Source organism: Diceros bicornis, chromosome 9 (assembly GCF_020826845.1).
Source record: "Diceros bicornis minor isolate mBicDic1 chromosome 9, mDicBic1.mat.cur, whole genome shotgun sequence".
NCBI classification, from domain to species: domain Eukaryota; kingdom Metazoa; phylum Chordata; class Mammalia; order Perissodactyla; family Rhinocerotidae; genus Diceros; species Diceros bicornis.
The window spans coordinates 15,906,578-15,925,932 of record NC_080748.1 but is presented as its reverse complement, the minus strand read 5'-3'; the positions used below and the strand labels follow the sequence as shown (position 1 = coordinate 15,925,932).

At 40.0% G+C, this 19,355-nt stretch overlaps 1 protein-coding gene across 3 annotated transcripts in view; it reads left to right on the top strand.

The window, feature by feature from the left end:
• Positions 1 to 19,355, top strand: part of STARD13 (StAR related lipid transfer domain containing 13) — a 167,249-nt gene that overhangs the window by 105,414 nt on the left and 42,480 nt on the right. For all 3 annotated transcript variants that reach the window (XM_058547993.1, XM_058547992.1, XM_058547990.1), the window contains exons 2-3: positions 1,125 to 1,196; positions 4,025 to 4,106. In XM_058547993.1, the coding sequence (XP_058403976.1) occupies positions 1,125 to 1,196; positions 4,025 to 4,106 (154 nt within the window). The remainder of the gene's footprint in view (positions 1 to 1,124; positions 1,197 to 4,024; positions 4,107 to 19,355) is intronic.

The window sequence follows — 19,355 nt, the reverse complement described above, 5'->3', positions numbered from 1 at the left end:
TACAGTCTCAGACCCACAGCTGAGGTTAGTGTGGATCGTTTTTATGCTGTGATGCCAAGAACACACTGTACTCTCCGGCTTTGGCTATGGTGAAAAATGCACGTCAGAGTCAATGGAAATACAGTGACCTGACCGGGCTCCGTCCCAACAGCAGAGGAAGGAGCCCGGGTAGAGACCTGTTATAATAGGCTGTTTAATTTTGTTTGGAGAAACTGAACTTTTGACAGATGAACTTCTTTTCCCTTGTATTCATATTTATCTAACAGAGTTGTGGTTGGGAAATGATCCAGAATTCACAAGGTCAAAAGTAGCCTAGTTCACGTACTGTAGACTCCTCCCGTCTCCCTCCACAGCTTCTCCAGGCAGGTGGTCCCATGCGTGGTTGGTAGGTCCACACTGAAAATGGTCACCCAAAGGACAGATCAACCCCTTGGGTTTGGCCCTCTGAGATTCTAGCAGCCCCATCAAACTCATGTCTCAGTTCTGGATAATCAGCGTTACTTTCCCATGCTGCACTCAGATATCATTCTAATGTGCTTGATGAATGAACATCTTGTAGTAAGGCATTAGGAATTAAAGCTATTATTAAAATTAAAGAAATAATATTACATTGGATTTTTATAATACCTTTCTTCATGAGAAAATACATTTTCCTAGACTACCCAGTTATGTTCTTTCTTTCATTATCCAAGAGTGAAAGAATAAAAGAATGTTGAATAAATATTCATAGCCTTATCTTTGAAAGTTAAAAAAAATTCATTAAAAAAAACAGGATCATAAGGAAATATTCCCTCCTTCTCCCTAGTCTCCTGGTTCCCTGGTGTATAAGTAAGACATTTTTCCCTGCCTGAAACTCAGCCTTTGTGTTCTGTAATCTGTGGCTTTGTTATTATCTCAGTACTTATGGATCAACGTTGAAGATAATCTTAGTAGACACATAACAAGTACCTTTGTGATACCTGCTCATTTTACACCCATTTCTGGGTAGACATGCAGACTTACCTGAGAACAATTTTGCTTTGTAATAACTTGCACAGTGCTCACCAGTTTCTCCTTGATTAAGAAGGTAGAGTGCTAGTGTGTGGCCGTTGGACTCATGCATTTCCCTTTCTTGTATTTTTCAGAAATTGAGGCAAAGGAAGCATGCGACTGGCTTCGTGCTGCTGGGTTCCCACAATACGCTCAGTTGTATGAGGGTAGGTTGGCCTTCTCTTCGTTCATTATAAAGAGATTAAATTCAAAATGAACCGCATATATCCTGTGGTGTGTTTTGACTTCCAAGTCTTTTCTCAGTCGTTTTCCTTTGCTATCTGTTTCTCTCAGCCTTTGCAATGCACAGGGCTTATACTGATGCCAATTTAGAAATGAGTATCGCTTCCCAAGCCTTCTTCACTTTCTGCTCTACACTGCTTCTCATTTGGCACTTCTTTCCTTTCTGCTTTGCACTTTCTGCTTCTCATCTCTTTACCACCAATCCCAACTCTACTTTTTCCTTTTAGCGTTCTGCCATTGACAGCTTTTCTGCACTCTCTTCTTTTTTCTTTTTCCTTGTTTTTCTTCACTACCTTCAATTCTTGAAAGTACAATAAATGGTTGTTGATAAATTTCCTAGAAATCACAAAACTAATTGTCTTGAGACTTTTCTTTAGTTCTGTTTACTTGATATGAAAATTTTTAAGATGTAGTATGGATCAGATCTTATTTTTCTGGGTTTTAGATAAGATGCTTTTATTGCTAGCATCATAATTTCTGTCATTGATGGTTTAATTGACAGTTAAACTTACTTACCTATATCTTACTTACACCTAAAATTACAACCAAAGCATCTAACTACTTCTTGGTTAGTCCTTATGTATAGTGAATTAGTCAGGATCCCAACAGTAAGCAGGTGGCACACTCGAGATAATCTGGGGAGGATTTATTTCTAAAAGTGTTCATTACAAAGACGTGGGCAGGATATAGGAAACAATGAGGAACAGTACAGGGGCCCAGAGCTTGTAGCAGCAGAGCTGTCACTGCCCTAGGCCCAAAGGGATAGACGGAGAGAAAGGACGCCAGAGCCCAGAAGGAGAAAAGATCCTTAGAGCAGGCCCTAGGAGTGGAGGACCCCGCTTGTGATGGACAGCCTCCCATGAAGAGAACCAGGAGGATGAATACCCTGACCCCAGCCCACCCTCACCTCCCTCTTTCCATCTCCAGCCAGGGCTTCCCATTGGCCAAACACAAAAGGAAGCCAGAGGACACAGATCCTCTTAAATGCCATCCACATAGGTGATCCTGGGGCACAAAGCAGGGTACAGAAAAGTGGAGAGTGGATTTGTAGGGCTAAACAGAGGATATCTAGCACACTAAACAGTATACAGTTCTCTTCCTGATGGCAAACAATTTATGTAGGATGGAAAGAATCAACAAAATTAACCGTCACTCACTGGTGAATCTCGTCCACTCACCTAGAAGCTCAGTTTCATATTTAAAAAAAAAAAAATTATTCCACTTCTCACACTAAATTTTGTGAGGATAAAGGAGGGCATATCTCTGAATGTGCTTTGAAGTCTAGAATCACTAGTAAAAGTTTTGATAGAATCATAGACAAAGGAGGGGTCTTACAGTTTTGGACTAAGCAACCCTTGCTCCCACCCCCACCACCAATTTACTGATTATGAGAAAGAGGCCGGAAAAGGTTAAGTCACTTTTCCAAGGTTATAAGATAGAAGAGTCAGAATTAAACACCCAGGCCTTTCCGCCCCAATGCAGTGTATTTTCTACTATAATGTGCTCTCTCTTTGTAAACTCAAAATACTATGTGATTTAAATGTGAAGAGTCCATAAATGGCTAAGAAGTAAAGCTATCTCATAGGTAATATGTGCCTGTCAGACTGTGTTTAAGCCATAGGCATTGAATAAACATAATAAGAATAAGAGCAAGTACTTACACAGAGCTTACTATGTGCCAGGTACTGTCCAAAGCACTTTACATATACTATTCAGTTAATATTCACAGCACCGTAGAGGAGGTATTATAATTATCATCATCCCCATTGGACAGATGAGGAAACAGAGGCCCGGAAGAAGTTGAGTAACTTGCCCACAGTTCTATAGCTTCCGTGTCTGTGTTCCTTACTACACATCCTCCCTCTTCAGCAGAACAAGACAGTCTTCACTCTGACACGATCTGAAATTCACTCAATTACTTTTTCACCAGAAGAGGAATTGTTTCTCTTCCCAATTCACTTTAAGATTTAGATACCCTTAGATTTACTATGATTGGCAAGGTGGAGGCAGTGCAAAACATAAGATGAGGAAGAGAAAGAACGGTGGGATAATGATGATGAACTGCCATTGTCTGTTGGATTTGACCATGGCCTCTATTACAGTGATCTCCAGATTTTTACTTCCTTGAATGAGGTACCTAAAATTAACACTGTGTTCTGAGTATTGCCTCTGACCTCCGAAGCTGGCATGAGTAGTCTGTGGCAGAAAAGTCAGGATGTTGGAATTTCTTCTTCTCTTTGGGTGGAATCAGTTGAGTATTTTGCTGATATTCCAAAGTGACTCAAGATTTTGCTACAAAAGAAAACATGTGGGGCCATTGAGCTTTGGGTATTTTTGGAAATTTCCTTTCTGAAGGAAATTTAAAAATCTGCCAAACTAAATACTTCATGACCTGATCAGAATAGGAAGTCAGCGACCTACGGTGGATGGCGAGAGTGTAAAAGCTCCTCTCTATCCAGGCAAATGTCTGTGAAAATATCGAGCCATAAAAACACAGGCACTTAGTATTCAGTCCTATCCAAGGGCAAGCACTTGGTTATTCTCATATTTCACACTTCTTTTGTATCTTTAAAGGCATTTGTTGTGATAAATATAAAGCTGCCTGCTATCTTAAACATTACCAACACACCCATTAATGAGGAGTTACTGCCATTAAGATCAGTCGTGTGTATGGAAATGTGGTCGCCTGAAGATGTTGATGCCTGTTCAGACAAAACATAAACTCCTTTGTTTCTTTCTTTCTCTCTTTCAGATTCGCAATTTCCCATCAACATTGTGGCTGTCAAGAATGATCATGATTTTCTTGAAAAGGACCTTGTAGAACCTCTTTGCAGGTAAATCATGTGAAGTATTTTTATTTCTTTTAATTAGAAAGAAAGTCTCTAATAGGTATCACTATATTGAGGGGCGAGTTCAACAATTCATAAGTATTTCTTGAGTGCCTACTATGTGCCTGGCATGGGTCCAGGTTCTAAGTGTACTCCAGTGAGCATGATCAGTCCCTAGTTTCATGGAGCTTAAATTCTAGCAGGAGGCTTCAGACAATAGATAGGGAAAAAGAAAGAGAGAATGAGTGAGAGAAAAAGAGAGGGAGAGGGAGATGTTATCTGAGAGAGTATTAAATGCTATGAAAAAAGTAAAACAAGATAAGGCTATAGACAGTGATTGGGGTGTGGGTGGGTGAGTACGAAGAGGCAGCCGGGGGGCACAGCATGAGTGGTCAGGGAAGGCTCTGAAAAATTCCACGAGTGTGTCAAATTCGGCTGTATTTTTTGCGAAGTCAGGTGATTCTATCAGCAAACTGGAATATGTAAGCTCAAGTCATTATGTTGGCAACCTGGAACATTTAAGCCTTTGCAATGTGATAAATGCTATAAGGAAACAAAGATATATATATATATGAATAACTCCCTCCCCTCAAAGAATTTGTAATCTGGTTGGAGAAATCTAGTTGAAGAAATGAAGCATGAACACATAAACAAATAAGTAACAATTATAATTTGGGTAATAAACAAGATGCCAGTGTAATCAATATCGCTGAACAATTAAATGCTTGTGAGAGGTTGTATGTGTCTGTAGGAGTTTGAAGTTTCCTAACTAAAGCCCTGGAGAGAGGTCAGAGCTGGGGATAAATGTTAGTTACAGGAGGTGAGTCATTTTTCCAAGTCCACACAGTTAGTTATGGGCTGAACTGACCTTAAAACTCAGTACTCATAACTTGCAGTCTAATGTTCTTTCTAGTACATTCTGCATTTGACATAGAAAAGATGGTAGTTTAAGAGGAAGGTAATGGTGAGCAAAACTTTTGTCAAGATAAAAGAGACCAGTGTATGTTACAGTAGTGTGTAAATAATCTTAGGCTTGCTGAATCTTCAGACATATATATTTTTGTGTTCACAAGCTGGTCACTCTATGGTTCCTACAGGAAGAGAAAATAGATTTGCATTAAGCAATGATCTCTGAGTGTTCAGGGAAAACAGGACTATGAGTTTCCTTAAGTGGTTGGAAGAGCAAAGAACTCTTCAAATCACAAATTACAGGAACAGGCTATTTGGACTAGAAAACAAACAAGCACAAAATGCCATTTGTGAGCATTTATGAGAGGAATGGATGGTTTGGTTGTGATTCTTTAAAGGTAATGAATTGGAAAAGCAGTGTTTTCTCTTCAGCGTGTCTGAGGCACATCCCAAGCAGAAGCAGCTCCCTCCTCATGAGCATTCATCCAGCTCAGAACTATTCAACCAGAACCTCGTCCTGAGTTTTCCGTCTTAGTTGTAACCAAGGGTATTTTTACTAGTTGGCGTGTGTTTAAAAAGAAATGATTTTTATATTTTAATTGTATTATATTACATTATCATTTTTCCCCATTGAATTTTTTAAATTTATGTTTTCTTTAAATCAAGCTGTCATGTATATATAAAGTAAAATTCACTATTTTCAGTGTGCAGTTGTTTGAGTTTTGACAAATGCCTACAGTCATGTAACCACCACCACCACCACCAAGGTATAGAACAGCTCCATCACCCCAAAAAATTCCCTGGTTCCCCTTTGTCATCAACCTCTACCCCTACTCCCAACCCCTGGCAACCCCTGATCTGGTTTTTGTACCTATAGTTTTGCTTTTTCCAGAATGCCATATAAATGAAATCAAACAGTATGTAGCCTTTTGAGTCTGGCTTCGTTTACTTAATGCACTTAATGTTCATCCATGTTGTTGTATGTGTCAATCAGTACAATTGCTGAGTAGTGTTCCATTGTATGGATGTATTACAGTTTGCCCATCCATTCACCAACTTAAGGACATATGAGTTGTCACCAGTTTGGGTGGTTATAAAGCCACTATAAACCTTTATATTCAAGTTTTTGTATGAGCATAAGGTTTCACTTCTTTTGGGTAAAATCCTAGGAATGGGATTATGGGGTCCATATGATAAGTGTATTTTAACTTTATAAGAAATCACCAAACTTTTCCAAAGTGACCGTATCATTTTGTATTCCCACCAATAATGTATGAGAGTTCCAGTTGCTCCACATCTTTGTCAGCACTTGGTATTGTCAATTTTTTTTGTTTTGTTTTGTTTTTAACCATTCTAATAGGTGTCTAGTGTTATCTCATTGTCATTTTACTTTGCATTTCCTTAATGAGTAATGAGGTTGAACCTCTGTTCATATGCTTGTTTGCCATGTATATATCTTCTTGAATAAAGTGTCCATTCAAGTCTTTGGCCCATTTTTTTAATTTGGTTGTTTTCTTATTATTCAGTTTTGAGAATTCTTTATATGTTCCAGATGTAAATCCTTTGTCAGGTATGTGTTTCGTAAATATTTTCCACCAGTCTGTATCTTGTCTTTTCAATCTCTTAACACTGTCTTTCACAAAACAGAAGTTTTTAATTTTGCTAGATCCAATTTGTATCAATTTTTTTTCATGCTTTTAATGTCATTCCTAAGACATCTTTGCCTAACATGAGGTCACAACTATTTTCTCCTTTATTTTCTTCTAAAAATTTTAGTTGTACGTGTTACATTTAAGTCAACGGTCCATTTTGAGTTAATTTTTTTAAAAGGTACCAAGTAGGGGTCATGATTCATTTTTTGCGTATCAGTGTCCCATCGGTTGAGCACCATGTTGAAAAGACTCTACTTTCTTCATTGAATTGCCTTTGAATGTGTGTTGTAAATCAGTTGCCCATACACCATGAGTCTATTTCTAGCCTCTCTATTCTGTTCCTCTTATCTATGTGTCTATCCTTTCATCAACATGACACTTGATTACTTAGCTTTATGTCTTCGAATCCAGTAGTGTGAGTCCTCCAACTTTGTTCTTCTTTGCCAGAATTGTTTGGCTATTCCAGTTCCTCTGCCTTTCCATATAAATTTTAGAAACAGCTTGTTGATATATATTTTAAAAATCCTACTGTAGCATTGATTTGGATTGTGTTGAATCTATAGATCAGTTTGGGGAGAATTGATATCTTAAAAATATTGAGTCTTCTGATTCGTAAATATAGTATACGTCTCTAGTTATTTAGGTCTCCTTTGATTTTTTTTTCCAACCCTGACTTGTAGTTCTCAGCATATGGATACTTTACACATCCTTGAAAGTACTTAAGAATTTCACGTTTTATGGTGCTATTGTAAATTGTACTGTTTTTTATCATTTCAATTTCCAGTTGTTCATTGCTAGTACATAAATTTTTTTGTGTATTGTCCCTGTATCCTATAATCTTTCTAAACTCACTCGTTAGTTCTAGTAGCTTAGTTATAGATTCCTAAATTTTATTTCTAAAATATAAATGAAGGATTACATTAGAAACCAGGAATAAAAATTCTATTATATATTTTTAAATCAGGATTGCAGGGGCAGACATTGTCTCTGACTGTGCAGTTCTATTCATTAGGTGAGGTATGTGGCTGAATGGGCCCAGCTTTGAATCTCAAACATGTGGGATGGTAAATCCTTATCTGCTCACTGCTGCATGTGATCTGAGATGCCCTGACTAAGTTCTAGACTTTTCCATCAAAGTCTAATCTTTTTTAAAAAATACCTTTCAGACATATTATAGATACGAGCTGGTATAACGAATGTGAAATCATTTAGAGATATAGAGTTCTGAGTAATAATACTAGATGTCAGCCAGAAAAATCAGGAAGCCTTCTCTTGTAGAGCCCATGACCCATGTCTGATACAGCCCTTAGCAGGATCCATACAGACGTACCCCAAAAGACATTATTGCGTAAACGTGTGGAAGTACAGCAATGCCAGACACCACAGTGCTCTTGATAAGGACCTGGCTTGTGTAAAAATGGTTAGAGCGGCAGGAGGTTGTTAGAATTGGAATAATTCTCAGGACAACTAAGTCTCCAAAAATATTCTGAAGTCAGAAAGTGTTTGGCTGGAGGTGTGTGAGCTGAGATTCTCGGAGCATAGGAGTGAGGGCGGGTAGGGGCGGAGGGGGAGAGAGGCCAAAGGAGTAGTCACAGGGGGTGGATCAAAGGAAGCAGGCAAAATATGTAGCAGAGATGGAGGTAGCGTGGTTAAAGGGAACCTGAGTGGAGTTTCTTTCCCTTTGTTAACCAGTTCCACCAAGACGCAGATTTCCCACGTTGCAAATAGCGGAAAGCAGGCAGAAGGAAGACTTCCAGTCTGAGGGGAATGACAGCACTTTTAAAACTTTGAGATTGATGAGCAGTTAATTAGACAGTCACCCACTCACATGGTATGTAATAATTGATGCCTGGAGAGCAGTAAGGAGTTGTGATTTTATTCCTTTTCTTCCTCATGCACCGCAGACACAGTGATAGAGCTGGTCTCATGTTTTATTTTTAAAGCTTTCTGGGCTATCCATTGCTCATGCATATTTGAAATGCTGAGCTAATGCAGAATCGTAAAGGGAATCATAGCCAGAGGGTAGGTAGCTTCTGCCAGGTAGACAAATGAAGACAAGATTGCTGAAGGTCTCCTGCAAATGTTGCCCACAAGAATTTTACTCACCTTTGGTTTTCTGGAAGTGTTTCTCCTGTGTAGACAGACAGTTAATGTCCTAGGTCCTAAATTACACTTGGAGAGTTGTTAAACAGTGTTAGCTTTTTGATTGCCTTGGAAAAGTATATTATACTGAGGATGTCGATGGCAGGGAGGAATATGTGGATGTGTGCTCTCAGTTTTAGGTCTAGGAAACCAGACAGGTTGACTGTCTTTGCTGAAGGTGTGAACCTCCAGGATGGTGACCACATGTCACCGTTGCTTCCGCAACTCTGACAGCACCAGCACACAGTAGGTTCTCTGTACATATTTGTTTCTGCAAGTCAGAATAGTGCCATTTCTGTTATTTTAGCAACTGCAATTATAATTCTGTTTTGATGTTTTTTGATTAAATTCTTAATTGAAAAATATTTTCCCCTGTGAGTAATGAAAAGCTAATTGCAATTCTCAGTACCTGGATGAGGTAATTGAAACTGTAACTATATCAGAATGTAGGCAGAGGCAAGGTGTCAAAATAGCTTGCACAGTTTGTCACCTTTAAGCCAAATTGCAGCAAATCAGAGCTCCTGAATGAGATTTTTAAGGAGAAGTCATGTGTTCTATTAGCATTTGCGTTGTTCACTCAGACTGCTAACATAGGGCCTGATGCCCAAGAAGATCTCTGAATTTCTAATTCAATGTTAGGCCGGTAAACCATCTGCATAACTTACGTTGTTAATAAATACTAGTTAATTATAGCACATATAAAACAGTGTATTCACCTTGTCCAGCACTGTTTTGTGGAGACGTGGCATTGATTAGGATTATACAGTGCATCTAGCATTGCTCTTTATATTTAAAAGGATAATTAAGGACAGTGATTTTCATGAGGTTGGGGAGGAGGTTAGGGAGAGTGCTGACAAAAATGATATTTACAATTTATCTCTGCAGACAAAGGCACATATTTGATTTGAGTGTGTTAAATAACATTGATAATATTAAATAAGGTTAGTCTTTATGAATATTGATAATATATTTTAAATATTTTTCCTTTTAGAATATTTATCACAGAAAATATACAGTATTGTATATTGTGTTACACAATATAATAATATATGACAACTGGACTGAGACCTTGAACAAATCATTGGGAGAAGGATATAGATGGGGGGTACATGGTAATCACGGTGAGTTCCACCTTTAAAATTCTGAGTCTATAAATAAATATGAATCCCAATAAGCAGTGATTCTGTTTCTTTAAGACACTTACAAGGTGTTCACTATGTACCAAATATTACTCAAAGCATTTTACAAATATTTACTCATTTAATTCTTATAACAACCCTATGAGGTAGGCTCTAACATCATTCCCATTTTACAGATAAGGAAACTGAGGCACAGGGGTGTAGCACAATTTTCCCCCTCACAGCTAGTTAATGACAGTGCTGGGATTCCAAGCCAGACAGGCTGCTTCTGGAGTTTCCAAAGAGAGCTGAGGTCTTTTTGTGAAATGTAATTTGTAGTACTTTCCATTTCTTCCTTTGAAGGTAATTCTTCCAGAAATGTCTATGTTGCCTCTTGATTTTCTGAATTTGACTTATAAGTCCCAAGGATAGAAATTCTGGTTGCATTTGCACCTTATACTTCATGGAACTCCATTTAAAAAATATAATTAAGGGCCGGCCCCGTGGCTTAGCGGTTAAGTGCGTGCGCTCCACTGCTGGCGGCCTGGGTTCGGATCCCAGGCGTGCACCGACGCACCACTTCTCCAGCCATGCTGAGGCTGCGTCCCACATACAGCAACTAGAAGGATGTGCAACTATGACATACAACTATCTACTGGGGCTTTGGGGGAAAAATAAATAAATAAAATTATTAAAAAAAAAAAGAAAAAGAAAAAAATATATATATATATAATTAAGGGGCTGGCCCCATGGCATAGTGGTTGCTTTTGGCATACTCCACTTCGGCCTCCCAGGTTTGTGGGTTTGGATCCCAGATGTAGACCTACACCACTCGTCAGCCATGCTGTGGTGGCAACCCACATATAAAAGTGGAGAAAGATTGGCACAGATGTTAGCTCAGGGCTAACCTTCCTCAAGCAAATAAAGGAGGAAGATTGGCAATGGATGTTAGCTCAGGGCCAATCTTCCTTAGCAAAATATATATATAATTAAATGAGTTGAAAGCATACCTTGTTCTTCTGTGAAGAGATTAGAGCTGATTGACTGTTAGGAGAGTACAGTACCTCATCATTCCTTCCTTCAGCTCACTTCATCAAGACTGTCTCTTGAGGGCCTCTTTTTGCTACAGGGACAAGTAAGACAGAATCCTCACCCTGAGATCTCAGGCCAGTGCAGTCATTCTCAACCGGGAGGGGTGGAGCATTTTGCCCTCTTCTTAACATCTGGGGACATTTTTGCTCATCACACTGGGGTGATGCTACTGGCCTCTAGTGGGTAGAAGCCAGCGATGCTGCTGAACCTCCTATAATGCACAGGGCAGCCCCCCGCAACAAAGAATTATCTGGCCCCAAATGCCAGTTGCACCAGGATTGAGAAATGAGTAAATTATGATTTACTTGGACAAATGTATAATCGCTATTAGTACAGATGCAGGATAGCTGGGGGGAAAGGGTTTCAGAGAGGGCTTCCTGGAAAAATGACCCTAAAAGGCCAGCAGCAATTACCCAGACAAGAAAATGAAATGAAATGATTCATTTCCATGAAATTTTGATGTGACTATTTTAAACTTTTAGCTTTTTTTTTTTTAACTAAATTAATGTGCAGGAAATGTGTCTTCATCCCCACCCCCACCTCCCACCATGAACCTCACCCCAATGTAGCCTGTATAATATGGGGGAGGGTTCGGGATACAGACAGGTACAGACATGGTAGGGTCAAAGATAAGGGATTTCATATGTATATGCATGTGGATGTGTATATATACATATATATATTAATTTGTATGAAAAACATTGATCTTTTATATAACCTTTTCCAACCAGTTACTCAAAATGACTTTTATATGCCTAAACTTTCAGGAAGAATACATAAGAAACTAAAAATAGGAAATAGATTGAAGGGAGAAAAACAAGTTTATATATTTAATGTTATTCACTTCTATATATCTATGTTATATATATATTTTCAGATATTTGTATTGCATTAATAAAAACATTAACAGTGTTTCAAAAATGCCTCACTTTGCCAGGAAAGCAATAGATGACAATGGCTAATATTTAGTGAGTGTTTACCGTGTTTAGTAGTACACTAAGCTATTTACATTCATCTCATTAAATTCTCACAAGAACCTATGAATAACAGGTGTTATTATTATTGTTGTTGTTGTTCAGAAGTAAGAGTAACCAGACTCCTCCTGGTTTGAGCACCTGGGTGATGGTGGCGCCTTTCTCTGAGGCAGGGAACAGCTGTGGAGGGGAGGCAGTCCGGTCTGGCCAGAGTCTGGGGAGGGGGAGATGTGCCTAGGGGGCCAATGCCAGGTGGAGATGTCCAACATGCAGCTGGGGGTGCAGGTCTGGAGCTGGGCGGGGACCTCAGCTGGAGACAGAGATGTGAAATCGGCGGCATATGAAGGTCCTGAGAGTGAGTGAGGTCACCCAGGGACAGCAGAGACAGCCAAGACAGTGGGAGAGCAGAGGACCAAGACTGACCTCTGGGGAGCCACGTCTACGGGGCAGGCGGGGCAAGGGGCCTAGACACCCCCACAGTGCATCTGGGAGTGAGTGCCCCATACCATCCAGTTACCTCCGGGCTGTTTTTGCTCTGCTTTCAGGTTTTGAACCTCTCTCAGAAATCTCTGTTTGTGACCCTTGTTTCAACCTAGACTAGTTCTCACTAGAGAAATTATCTGGATTAGATGCAATTATTGTGAACAGTTAAAAAGCTAAAGACACCCCATCTGACTTTTCCAATACAGGTGTGCGTGAATTTAAAATTTGTCTGAAATTCCAGAAACTAAATAAGCCCAAGACAACCTGGACATATTTTTAGTTCTTTACCGTTGGGCCACTGTGACCATTGTCCTTTATTGATTTGCCAATGGAGCTTACGCTCTTCCTTGAAACCTTGACCATTAGAGCAGATAGTGTATTTAAAATTATTTTCTGGGGATGCAATGTACAGCATGATGTCTACAGTTAACAATACTGTATTGCATATTCGAAAGTTCCTAAGAGAGTAGATCTTAAAAGTTCTCATCATAAGCAAAAAAATTTCTAAGTATGTTTGTTGATGGATGTTAACTAACCTTATTGTGGTGATCATTTCACGATATATACATATACCAAATCATTATGTTGTACACCTAAAACTTATACAATGTTATATGTGAATTATATCTCAGTAAAAAAAATTCTTTTCTTATACAAATCACACAGTTCCACACATACGTCCTCTCTCCCAGCGACATCATGCACACACTTCATTTTCTTTGCATAGCTGGATCTGTCAGTGCTTGACTGTTCTTCTCCCACACCTCCACTGATATCCAGGGGTAGTTGTTTTGTGGGTTTACGGGCTGGGAGAGAGGTCAGCGTTTCTGCTGCAGCATGACCACTTGGTAGGAGAGCAGCCGGAGTGGAGAGCTCAGCAGAGCAGAGGCGTGGCCTTCCCTGGCTCTGTGGTGGCATAGTGACAACCACTTGTGGACTTCTGATTACACTCTTTTTCCCCCCCAGACACCATAAAGCCCTCCTGCTGGTTGGCCTGTGATTTTTGAAAGGCCCCACCCTTGCTGAGTACATACCAGAGTTGTCTGTTGGGCACACTCTCCACCCTGCTCTGCAGGGTCTGCTTTGTAAACTCCCGGCGGTGGGGAGACCTTTCCCATGCCCTGGGCTCCACCCGCAGAGGAGGAGCTGCTGCTCCCTGACGCTCGCCTTTCATCCCTGGGTCAAGAAGGCATCTTTGGTGCATTTGTTTCTGAACGTCTTCAAGGGCCACCCCCAGAACACTCCCATGCAGACTGGGCTAGACACCTTCAGCCCCGGACACGTGAGTGGAGGGTGAGAAGTTCAGGCTGCCGGCTTTCATCAGAATGGTGTGTGAGAGGGGAATTCACACCTCTGCTTGTTATTTGGCAGGAATATTAGAAATAACACAGGAAACTGGCCATTAAATCAATATGGGAGACCTCATGACCAATCTAAAGTCTGGCAGTTTAAGTGTAAAATATGAATCAAAATGTGAGGAAGGAGAGGGTTCCATTGCTTTCTCATCCATCTATAGGCAGAGGCCCTTCTGTGTCTCCTGGGCCTCAGACAGAGCCCAGACCACCCTCCCCGTCATCCTCAGACGCTCCGCACACACCCTGCCCACAAACCCCCAGCCCTGCCAGCAAGGGCATCCTGTCCTGCATGGCTCCTCGGTCCTCCCCTCCTGGCCGTCCTCTGTCCTCTCTCAGGTTCTCCCTCCCGTGCGCCCCAGGCAGTCTGTGCACAGCTCGATTTTACGCTGACCACGGCCTCACCCCAGGTATGGTTTCTTGGGGATGCAGGGGACTTTCTGCAGTTTCTGAGTGCTCAATAGTAGGGAGTACATCTTATTCAGTGGTGTATCATGAGTGCTAGGTGCTTCCTGGGCTTGTGCCAAGCAGAAATTCAATAAATGTTTGTTAAATTGAACTGGAACCTGGAAGAAAACAACCTGTCAGTTCACAAATTATGTTATTGCTTCTACATGTTAGGGAATATTATGTGATGATAAATTATTCATTTTCTCCTCAAAATACCCTAAATCTCTCTCCTCCTTAGCTAGACTTCTTAAGAGAATGCTCTGTGCTCACGGTGTGTCTTCCCTCTCTCAGGGCCCACTCGCTTCTCAGCCCTCTTCACTCAGCCTTCTCTGAAAGTGCCCTCGCTAACTGCTAAATCCAAAAGGCATATTTTAGGGTTTATATCACTCATTCTTTCTTAAATGTTTGATGCAACTAACCAGCTCCTCCCTCCTTTTCGTAATGCTCCTTCTGGGGCTTCTAGGATACCGCCTTCAGCCTGTTCCTGTTGACCTCTTACATCTGTGACTTCACCTGCCCCATGCCTGGCCCCTCCTCCTTGGCCCATGCCTTAAACACTGGAATTTCCAGGGTTCTGAATTCTCCCTGGATGATTGGTTTAATTATTAGGTATCTTCTATGTATGTCATCTATATACTGATCATTCCCAAGTGGTCTGGATGTCACGAGGGCCCCTAAAATTTAACACATCCAAACATGAGCTCACTGTCTTCCCCGTATCCTAGCTCCCTACCCACTTCTCTGTTCTGCTGTTTTCTGTGTTTAACGGCACATTCACAGAAGCCTGCAATCTGGCAGTCATCCTCTATTTCCCTCCCTCCGCAGCTCCCACATCAATGGCCAAGTCTTCTGCTCTCATCACTCCATTGCTTCATCTCTTTGCCGTTTCTCACTTGAATTACTGTCAACATTTCCTAACTGTTCTTCAGTTCATTCTCCATCCACCACCAGTTATGTTTCTAACAAGCAATCTAATTACCTTACTCTCTTGTCTCATATCCTTCAATAGCTCCCCATTGCCCACAGATTGCTCCTAACATCTTTATTTTGGTCCTTCATGATCTAGTCACTGCCTATCCCTCCAGACATTCCCACTCACATACTTGCAATTTCTAGACTAAAGCATGCTATTTAATGCCTGTTTGCTTTGCCTATAACTTTCTAGCCTAGGCAGCAAATTTCTCTTTAGTCCTTCATAGCCTTGCTCAACTATTGCCTCCTCTGGGAGGTTTTGTCCTAATGCGCTCAGGAAATGAGTTGCTTCTTCTCTTATTCATCATATTTATGTCTCACGCAGGACTGTGAGATCCTCAAGGACAGGGACCACATCTTATTCACCTCTGCATTCCCAGCACCTAGCCCTGTTCCTGGTACGTAGCGCACGCTGTCAGATGAACAAACCTCGGCTTCTTCTCTTCTTATTGACTTTCCATCAGAACCTCAAGTTTCACTCTTAAAATGAGACTTCTGACTATTTCCCCTTTACTAATGTATTAGCCCTTCTTAAAGATTCTGAAGATAACAGTAGAAATTAACAGGTTCTGGTCGCAGTATCATTGTGGACATTTCTTCTGAAAAGATCGGACTGCTTTGCTTATGTTAACACATAAATCCAGTTTGCTCAAAGCACAAAGTAGACAGGCTTCATCGTGTGTCATGGATTTTCTCTTTGCATGGAAAGAGGAGAGGGAAACTACCATTTATTCAATAGCCTGTGCTAGGTACATGACATATGCTCTCATTTTCCAGGCCCTCCTAAAATTCTTCTTGGGGAGGCGGGAGCAGAGAAATCACTGGCAGGAAGTCCTAACTCTGCTGTTAACTAATGCATGGCTCCCTAGAGCAAGTGTTCCTCTCAGATCCTTATTCTCCTCTTCTGAAAATAAAACGGTCAGACCAAATGGTCCCTAGAGTCTGCCAAGCTCTAATGTTTCCTTAGCAAACATTTACTGAGTGGATTTGCTCTGAGCCAGCGCCTGTGCTGGGTATTAGGGATGCAAATAAGATGCAGCTCTCAGCCTGTCCTATTCAGTGGGGGAGAATCATTCTATTATTCTGACTATACAGATTCTATTGCAATTACTTAAAGTCGATCACTGATTGGACCCATATAGACAAAGTACGTTCAGTTAAAAAAGAAAAACATACTGAGACTATCATGTATAAAAATTACTGGTAGGCCCTATGCGGATTAGAAGAATAAATGAGGGTGCCTGCCTCAAAAGAGGCTCTAATCTAGTGGAAACCACACTGTTCATGCAGCGAATAAATTTTATAATCAAAATTTTTATTCATGCAGGAATAGTTTTCCAGGCAACCAGTGTTAGACTAACTCAGATTATCTGAAGGGTTTTATATTAGTTGTCATTAAGTTAGAGGTAAATCGATGCTAAATATTTGTCCTAAGTGCACATTGGCTTCAGTCACAGTGGAATTTCACAGTGCTTTTGATAAAGTGCTCTGAATACTTCTGTTATGTGATATGTTCTTTTACCTGAGGCAGCCAGTCCTTAAAGGGGCATTTACCTCTCTCCGGGATATATGTTTCATCCATTTTGTATTCTCGCAGAATCTAGCCGTTGTTTATTTTACCTTGTGCAAGATAGATCACAGGCTGATGCTACACCAGGCTGGGAATGCCTACCTAGTTTCAGACCACTATAAAGAGTATTTTCTCTTTTTGTCTTTTTTTTCCAACTTAACAAATCAGCTGGGTTTTTTTTTTTTCAGCTTTCTTGAGGTATAATTGACAAATAAAATTGTTAGATATTTAAAGTGTGCAACATGATTTGTTATATATATACATTGTGAAAGGAAGAGTTGAATGCTTGTGTGTATGATCTTTAAAATTGTACCCGAGATTTCTAAAATGTCTTCAGTGATGATAATTTCATAGATAGGACTGAGAACTAATGAGCAAGTAGATTGAGAGCAAAAGAAATGCAGATCACTTTACATCAGTAATTTCAAAGTCCAAGAAATAAAATGATTTTTTAAATGAGCAAAACAAAGACTACATCTTAAAAAAATACTTTGTTTTTTAGAGCTGTTTTAGGTTCACAGCAAAATTAAGCACAAAGTATGGAGAGTTTCCATATACCCCCTGTGCCTACACATACACAGCCTCCCCACCATCAACATCCCGCACCAGAATGGTACTTTACAATTGATGAACCTACACTGATACATCATTATCGCCCCAAGTCCATAGTTTGCTTTAGGGTTCAGTCTTGATCTTATACATTGTGTGGATTTTGACAAATGTATAATGACATGTATCCACCACTATAGTGTCATACAGCACAGTTTCACTGCCCTAAAAATCCTCTGTGCTCTGACTGTTTATCCCTCTCTCCCTCCTAATCCCTAGCAACCACCTGATCTTTTTAATGTCTCCATAGTTTTGCCTCTTCCAGAATGTCATATAGTTGGAATCATACAGTATGTGCCTTCTCAGATTGGCTTCTTTCACTTAGTAATATGCATTTAAGCTTCCTCCACGTCTTTTCGTGGCTTGATGGCTCACTTCTTTTAGCACTGAATAATATTCGATTGTCTGGATGTATCACAGTTTGTTTATCCATTCACCTACTGAAGAACATCTTGGTTGCTTCCAAGTTTTCACAATTATGAATCAAGTTGCTATAACATTCCTGTGCAGGTTGTTGTGTGGACATAAGTTTTCAACTCATTTGGGTAAATACCGAGGAGTACAATTGCTGGATCCTGTGATAAGAGTGTGTTTGGCAGTAAGAAACTGCCAAGCTGTCTTCCAAAGTGGCTGTACCATTTTGCATTCCCACCAGCGATGAATGAGAGTTCCTGTTACTCCACATTCTTGCCAGCATTTGGTGTTGTCAGTGTTTTGGATTTCTGTCGTTCTAATAGGTGTGTAGTGGTATCTCATGGTTGTTTTAATTTGCAATTCGCTAGTGACATATGATGTTAAGCATCTTTTCATATGCTTATTTGCCATCTGTGTATCTTCTTTGGTGAAGTGTCTGTTTAGATCTTTTGCCTAATTTAATTGGGTTGTTTTCTTATTGTTGAGTTTTAAGAGTTCTTTGTATATTTTAGATAACAGTCCTTTATCAGATATGTTTTTTGTAAATATTTTCTCCAAGCCTATAGCTTGTCTTCTCATACACTTGATAATGTCTTTGGCAGAGCAGAAGTTTTTAATTTTAATGAAGTCCAGTTCATCAATTATTTCTTTCATAAATCATGCCTTTGGTGTTTTATCTAAAAAGTCACCCCAAACCCTAAGGTCATCTAGATTTTCTCCTATGTACCTTCTAGGAGTTTTATGATTTTATGTTTACATTTAGGCCTAGAATCCATTTTGAGTTAATTTTTATGAAGAGTATGTGGTCAGTGTCTAGATTGATTTTTTTTTTTTTTGCATGTAGATATTCAGTTGTTTCAACACCATTTGTTGAAAGACTAGCCGTTCTTCATTGTATTACCTTTGCTCTTTTGTCACAGATCAGTTGACTATATTTGTGTGGGTCTATTTCTGGGCTCTATTCTGTTCCATTTATCTGTTTGTGTATTCTTTCACCAATATTACACTGTCTTGAATACTGTAGCTTTATAATAAGTCACGAAATTGGGTAGTGTCAATCCTCCAACTTTATTCTTTTGCTTCAATATTATATTGACTATTCTGGGTCTTCTGCATCTCCATATAAACTTTAGAATCAGTTTATTGTCTTGTAATTTTTTGATTAAAACTGAACATTTTAAATGTTATAATGTAGCAGCTCTCGAAATCAGATCCTGCCTCCCCAAGGTTTGTTGTTATTGCTGTTTTTTCAGTAACTTTACTCAACTAATTCTCTAAAGTATAAATCCTTTGTTGTGTATTACCACTGAAGTCTCTACTTGGTTAGCTTAGTGGTCAGCAAATGATTGGACAGAGATTTCCTTAAATGCCTTGAACCCCTATATCCCCCAGCCTTTGCCAAGGGGCTCTTGGTGCGTATTGGGCTATGGTTTCAGTGCTCCAGCAGGAAGTTGGTAACTCTGCCTTAGCCTTTACTTCCTGCTCGTGCAGATCACCAAGGTCAGACAAAGGTGAGAA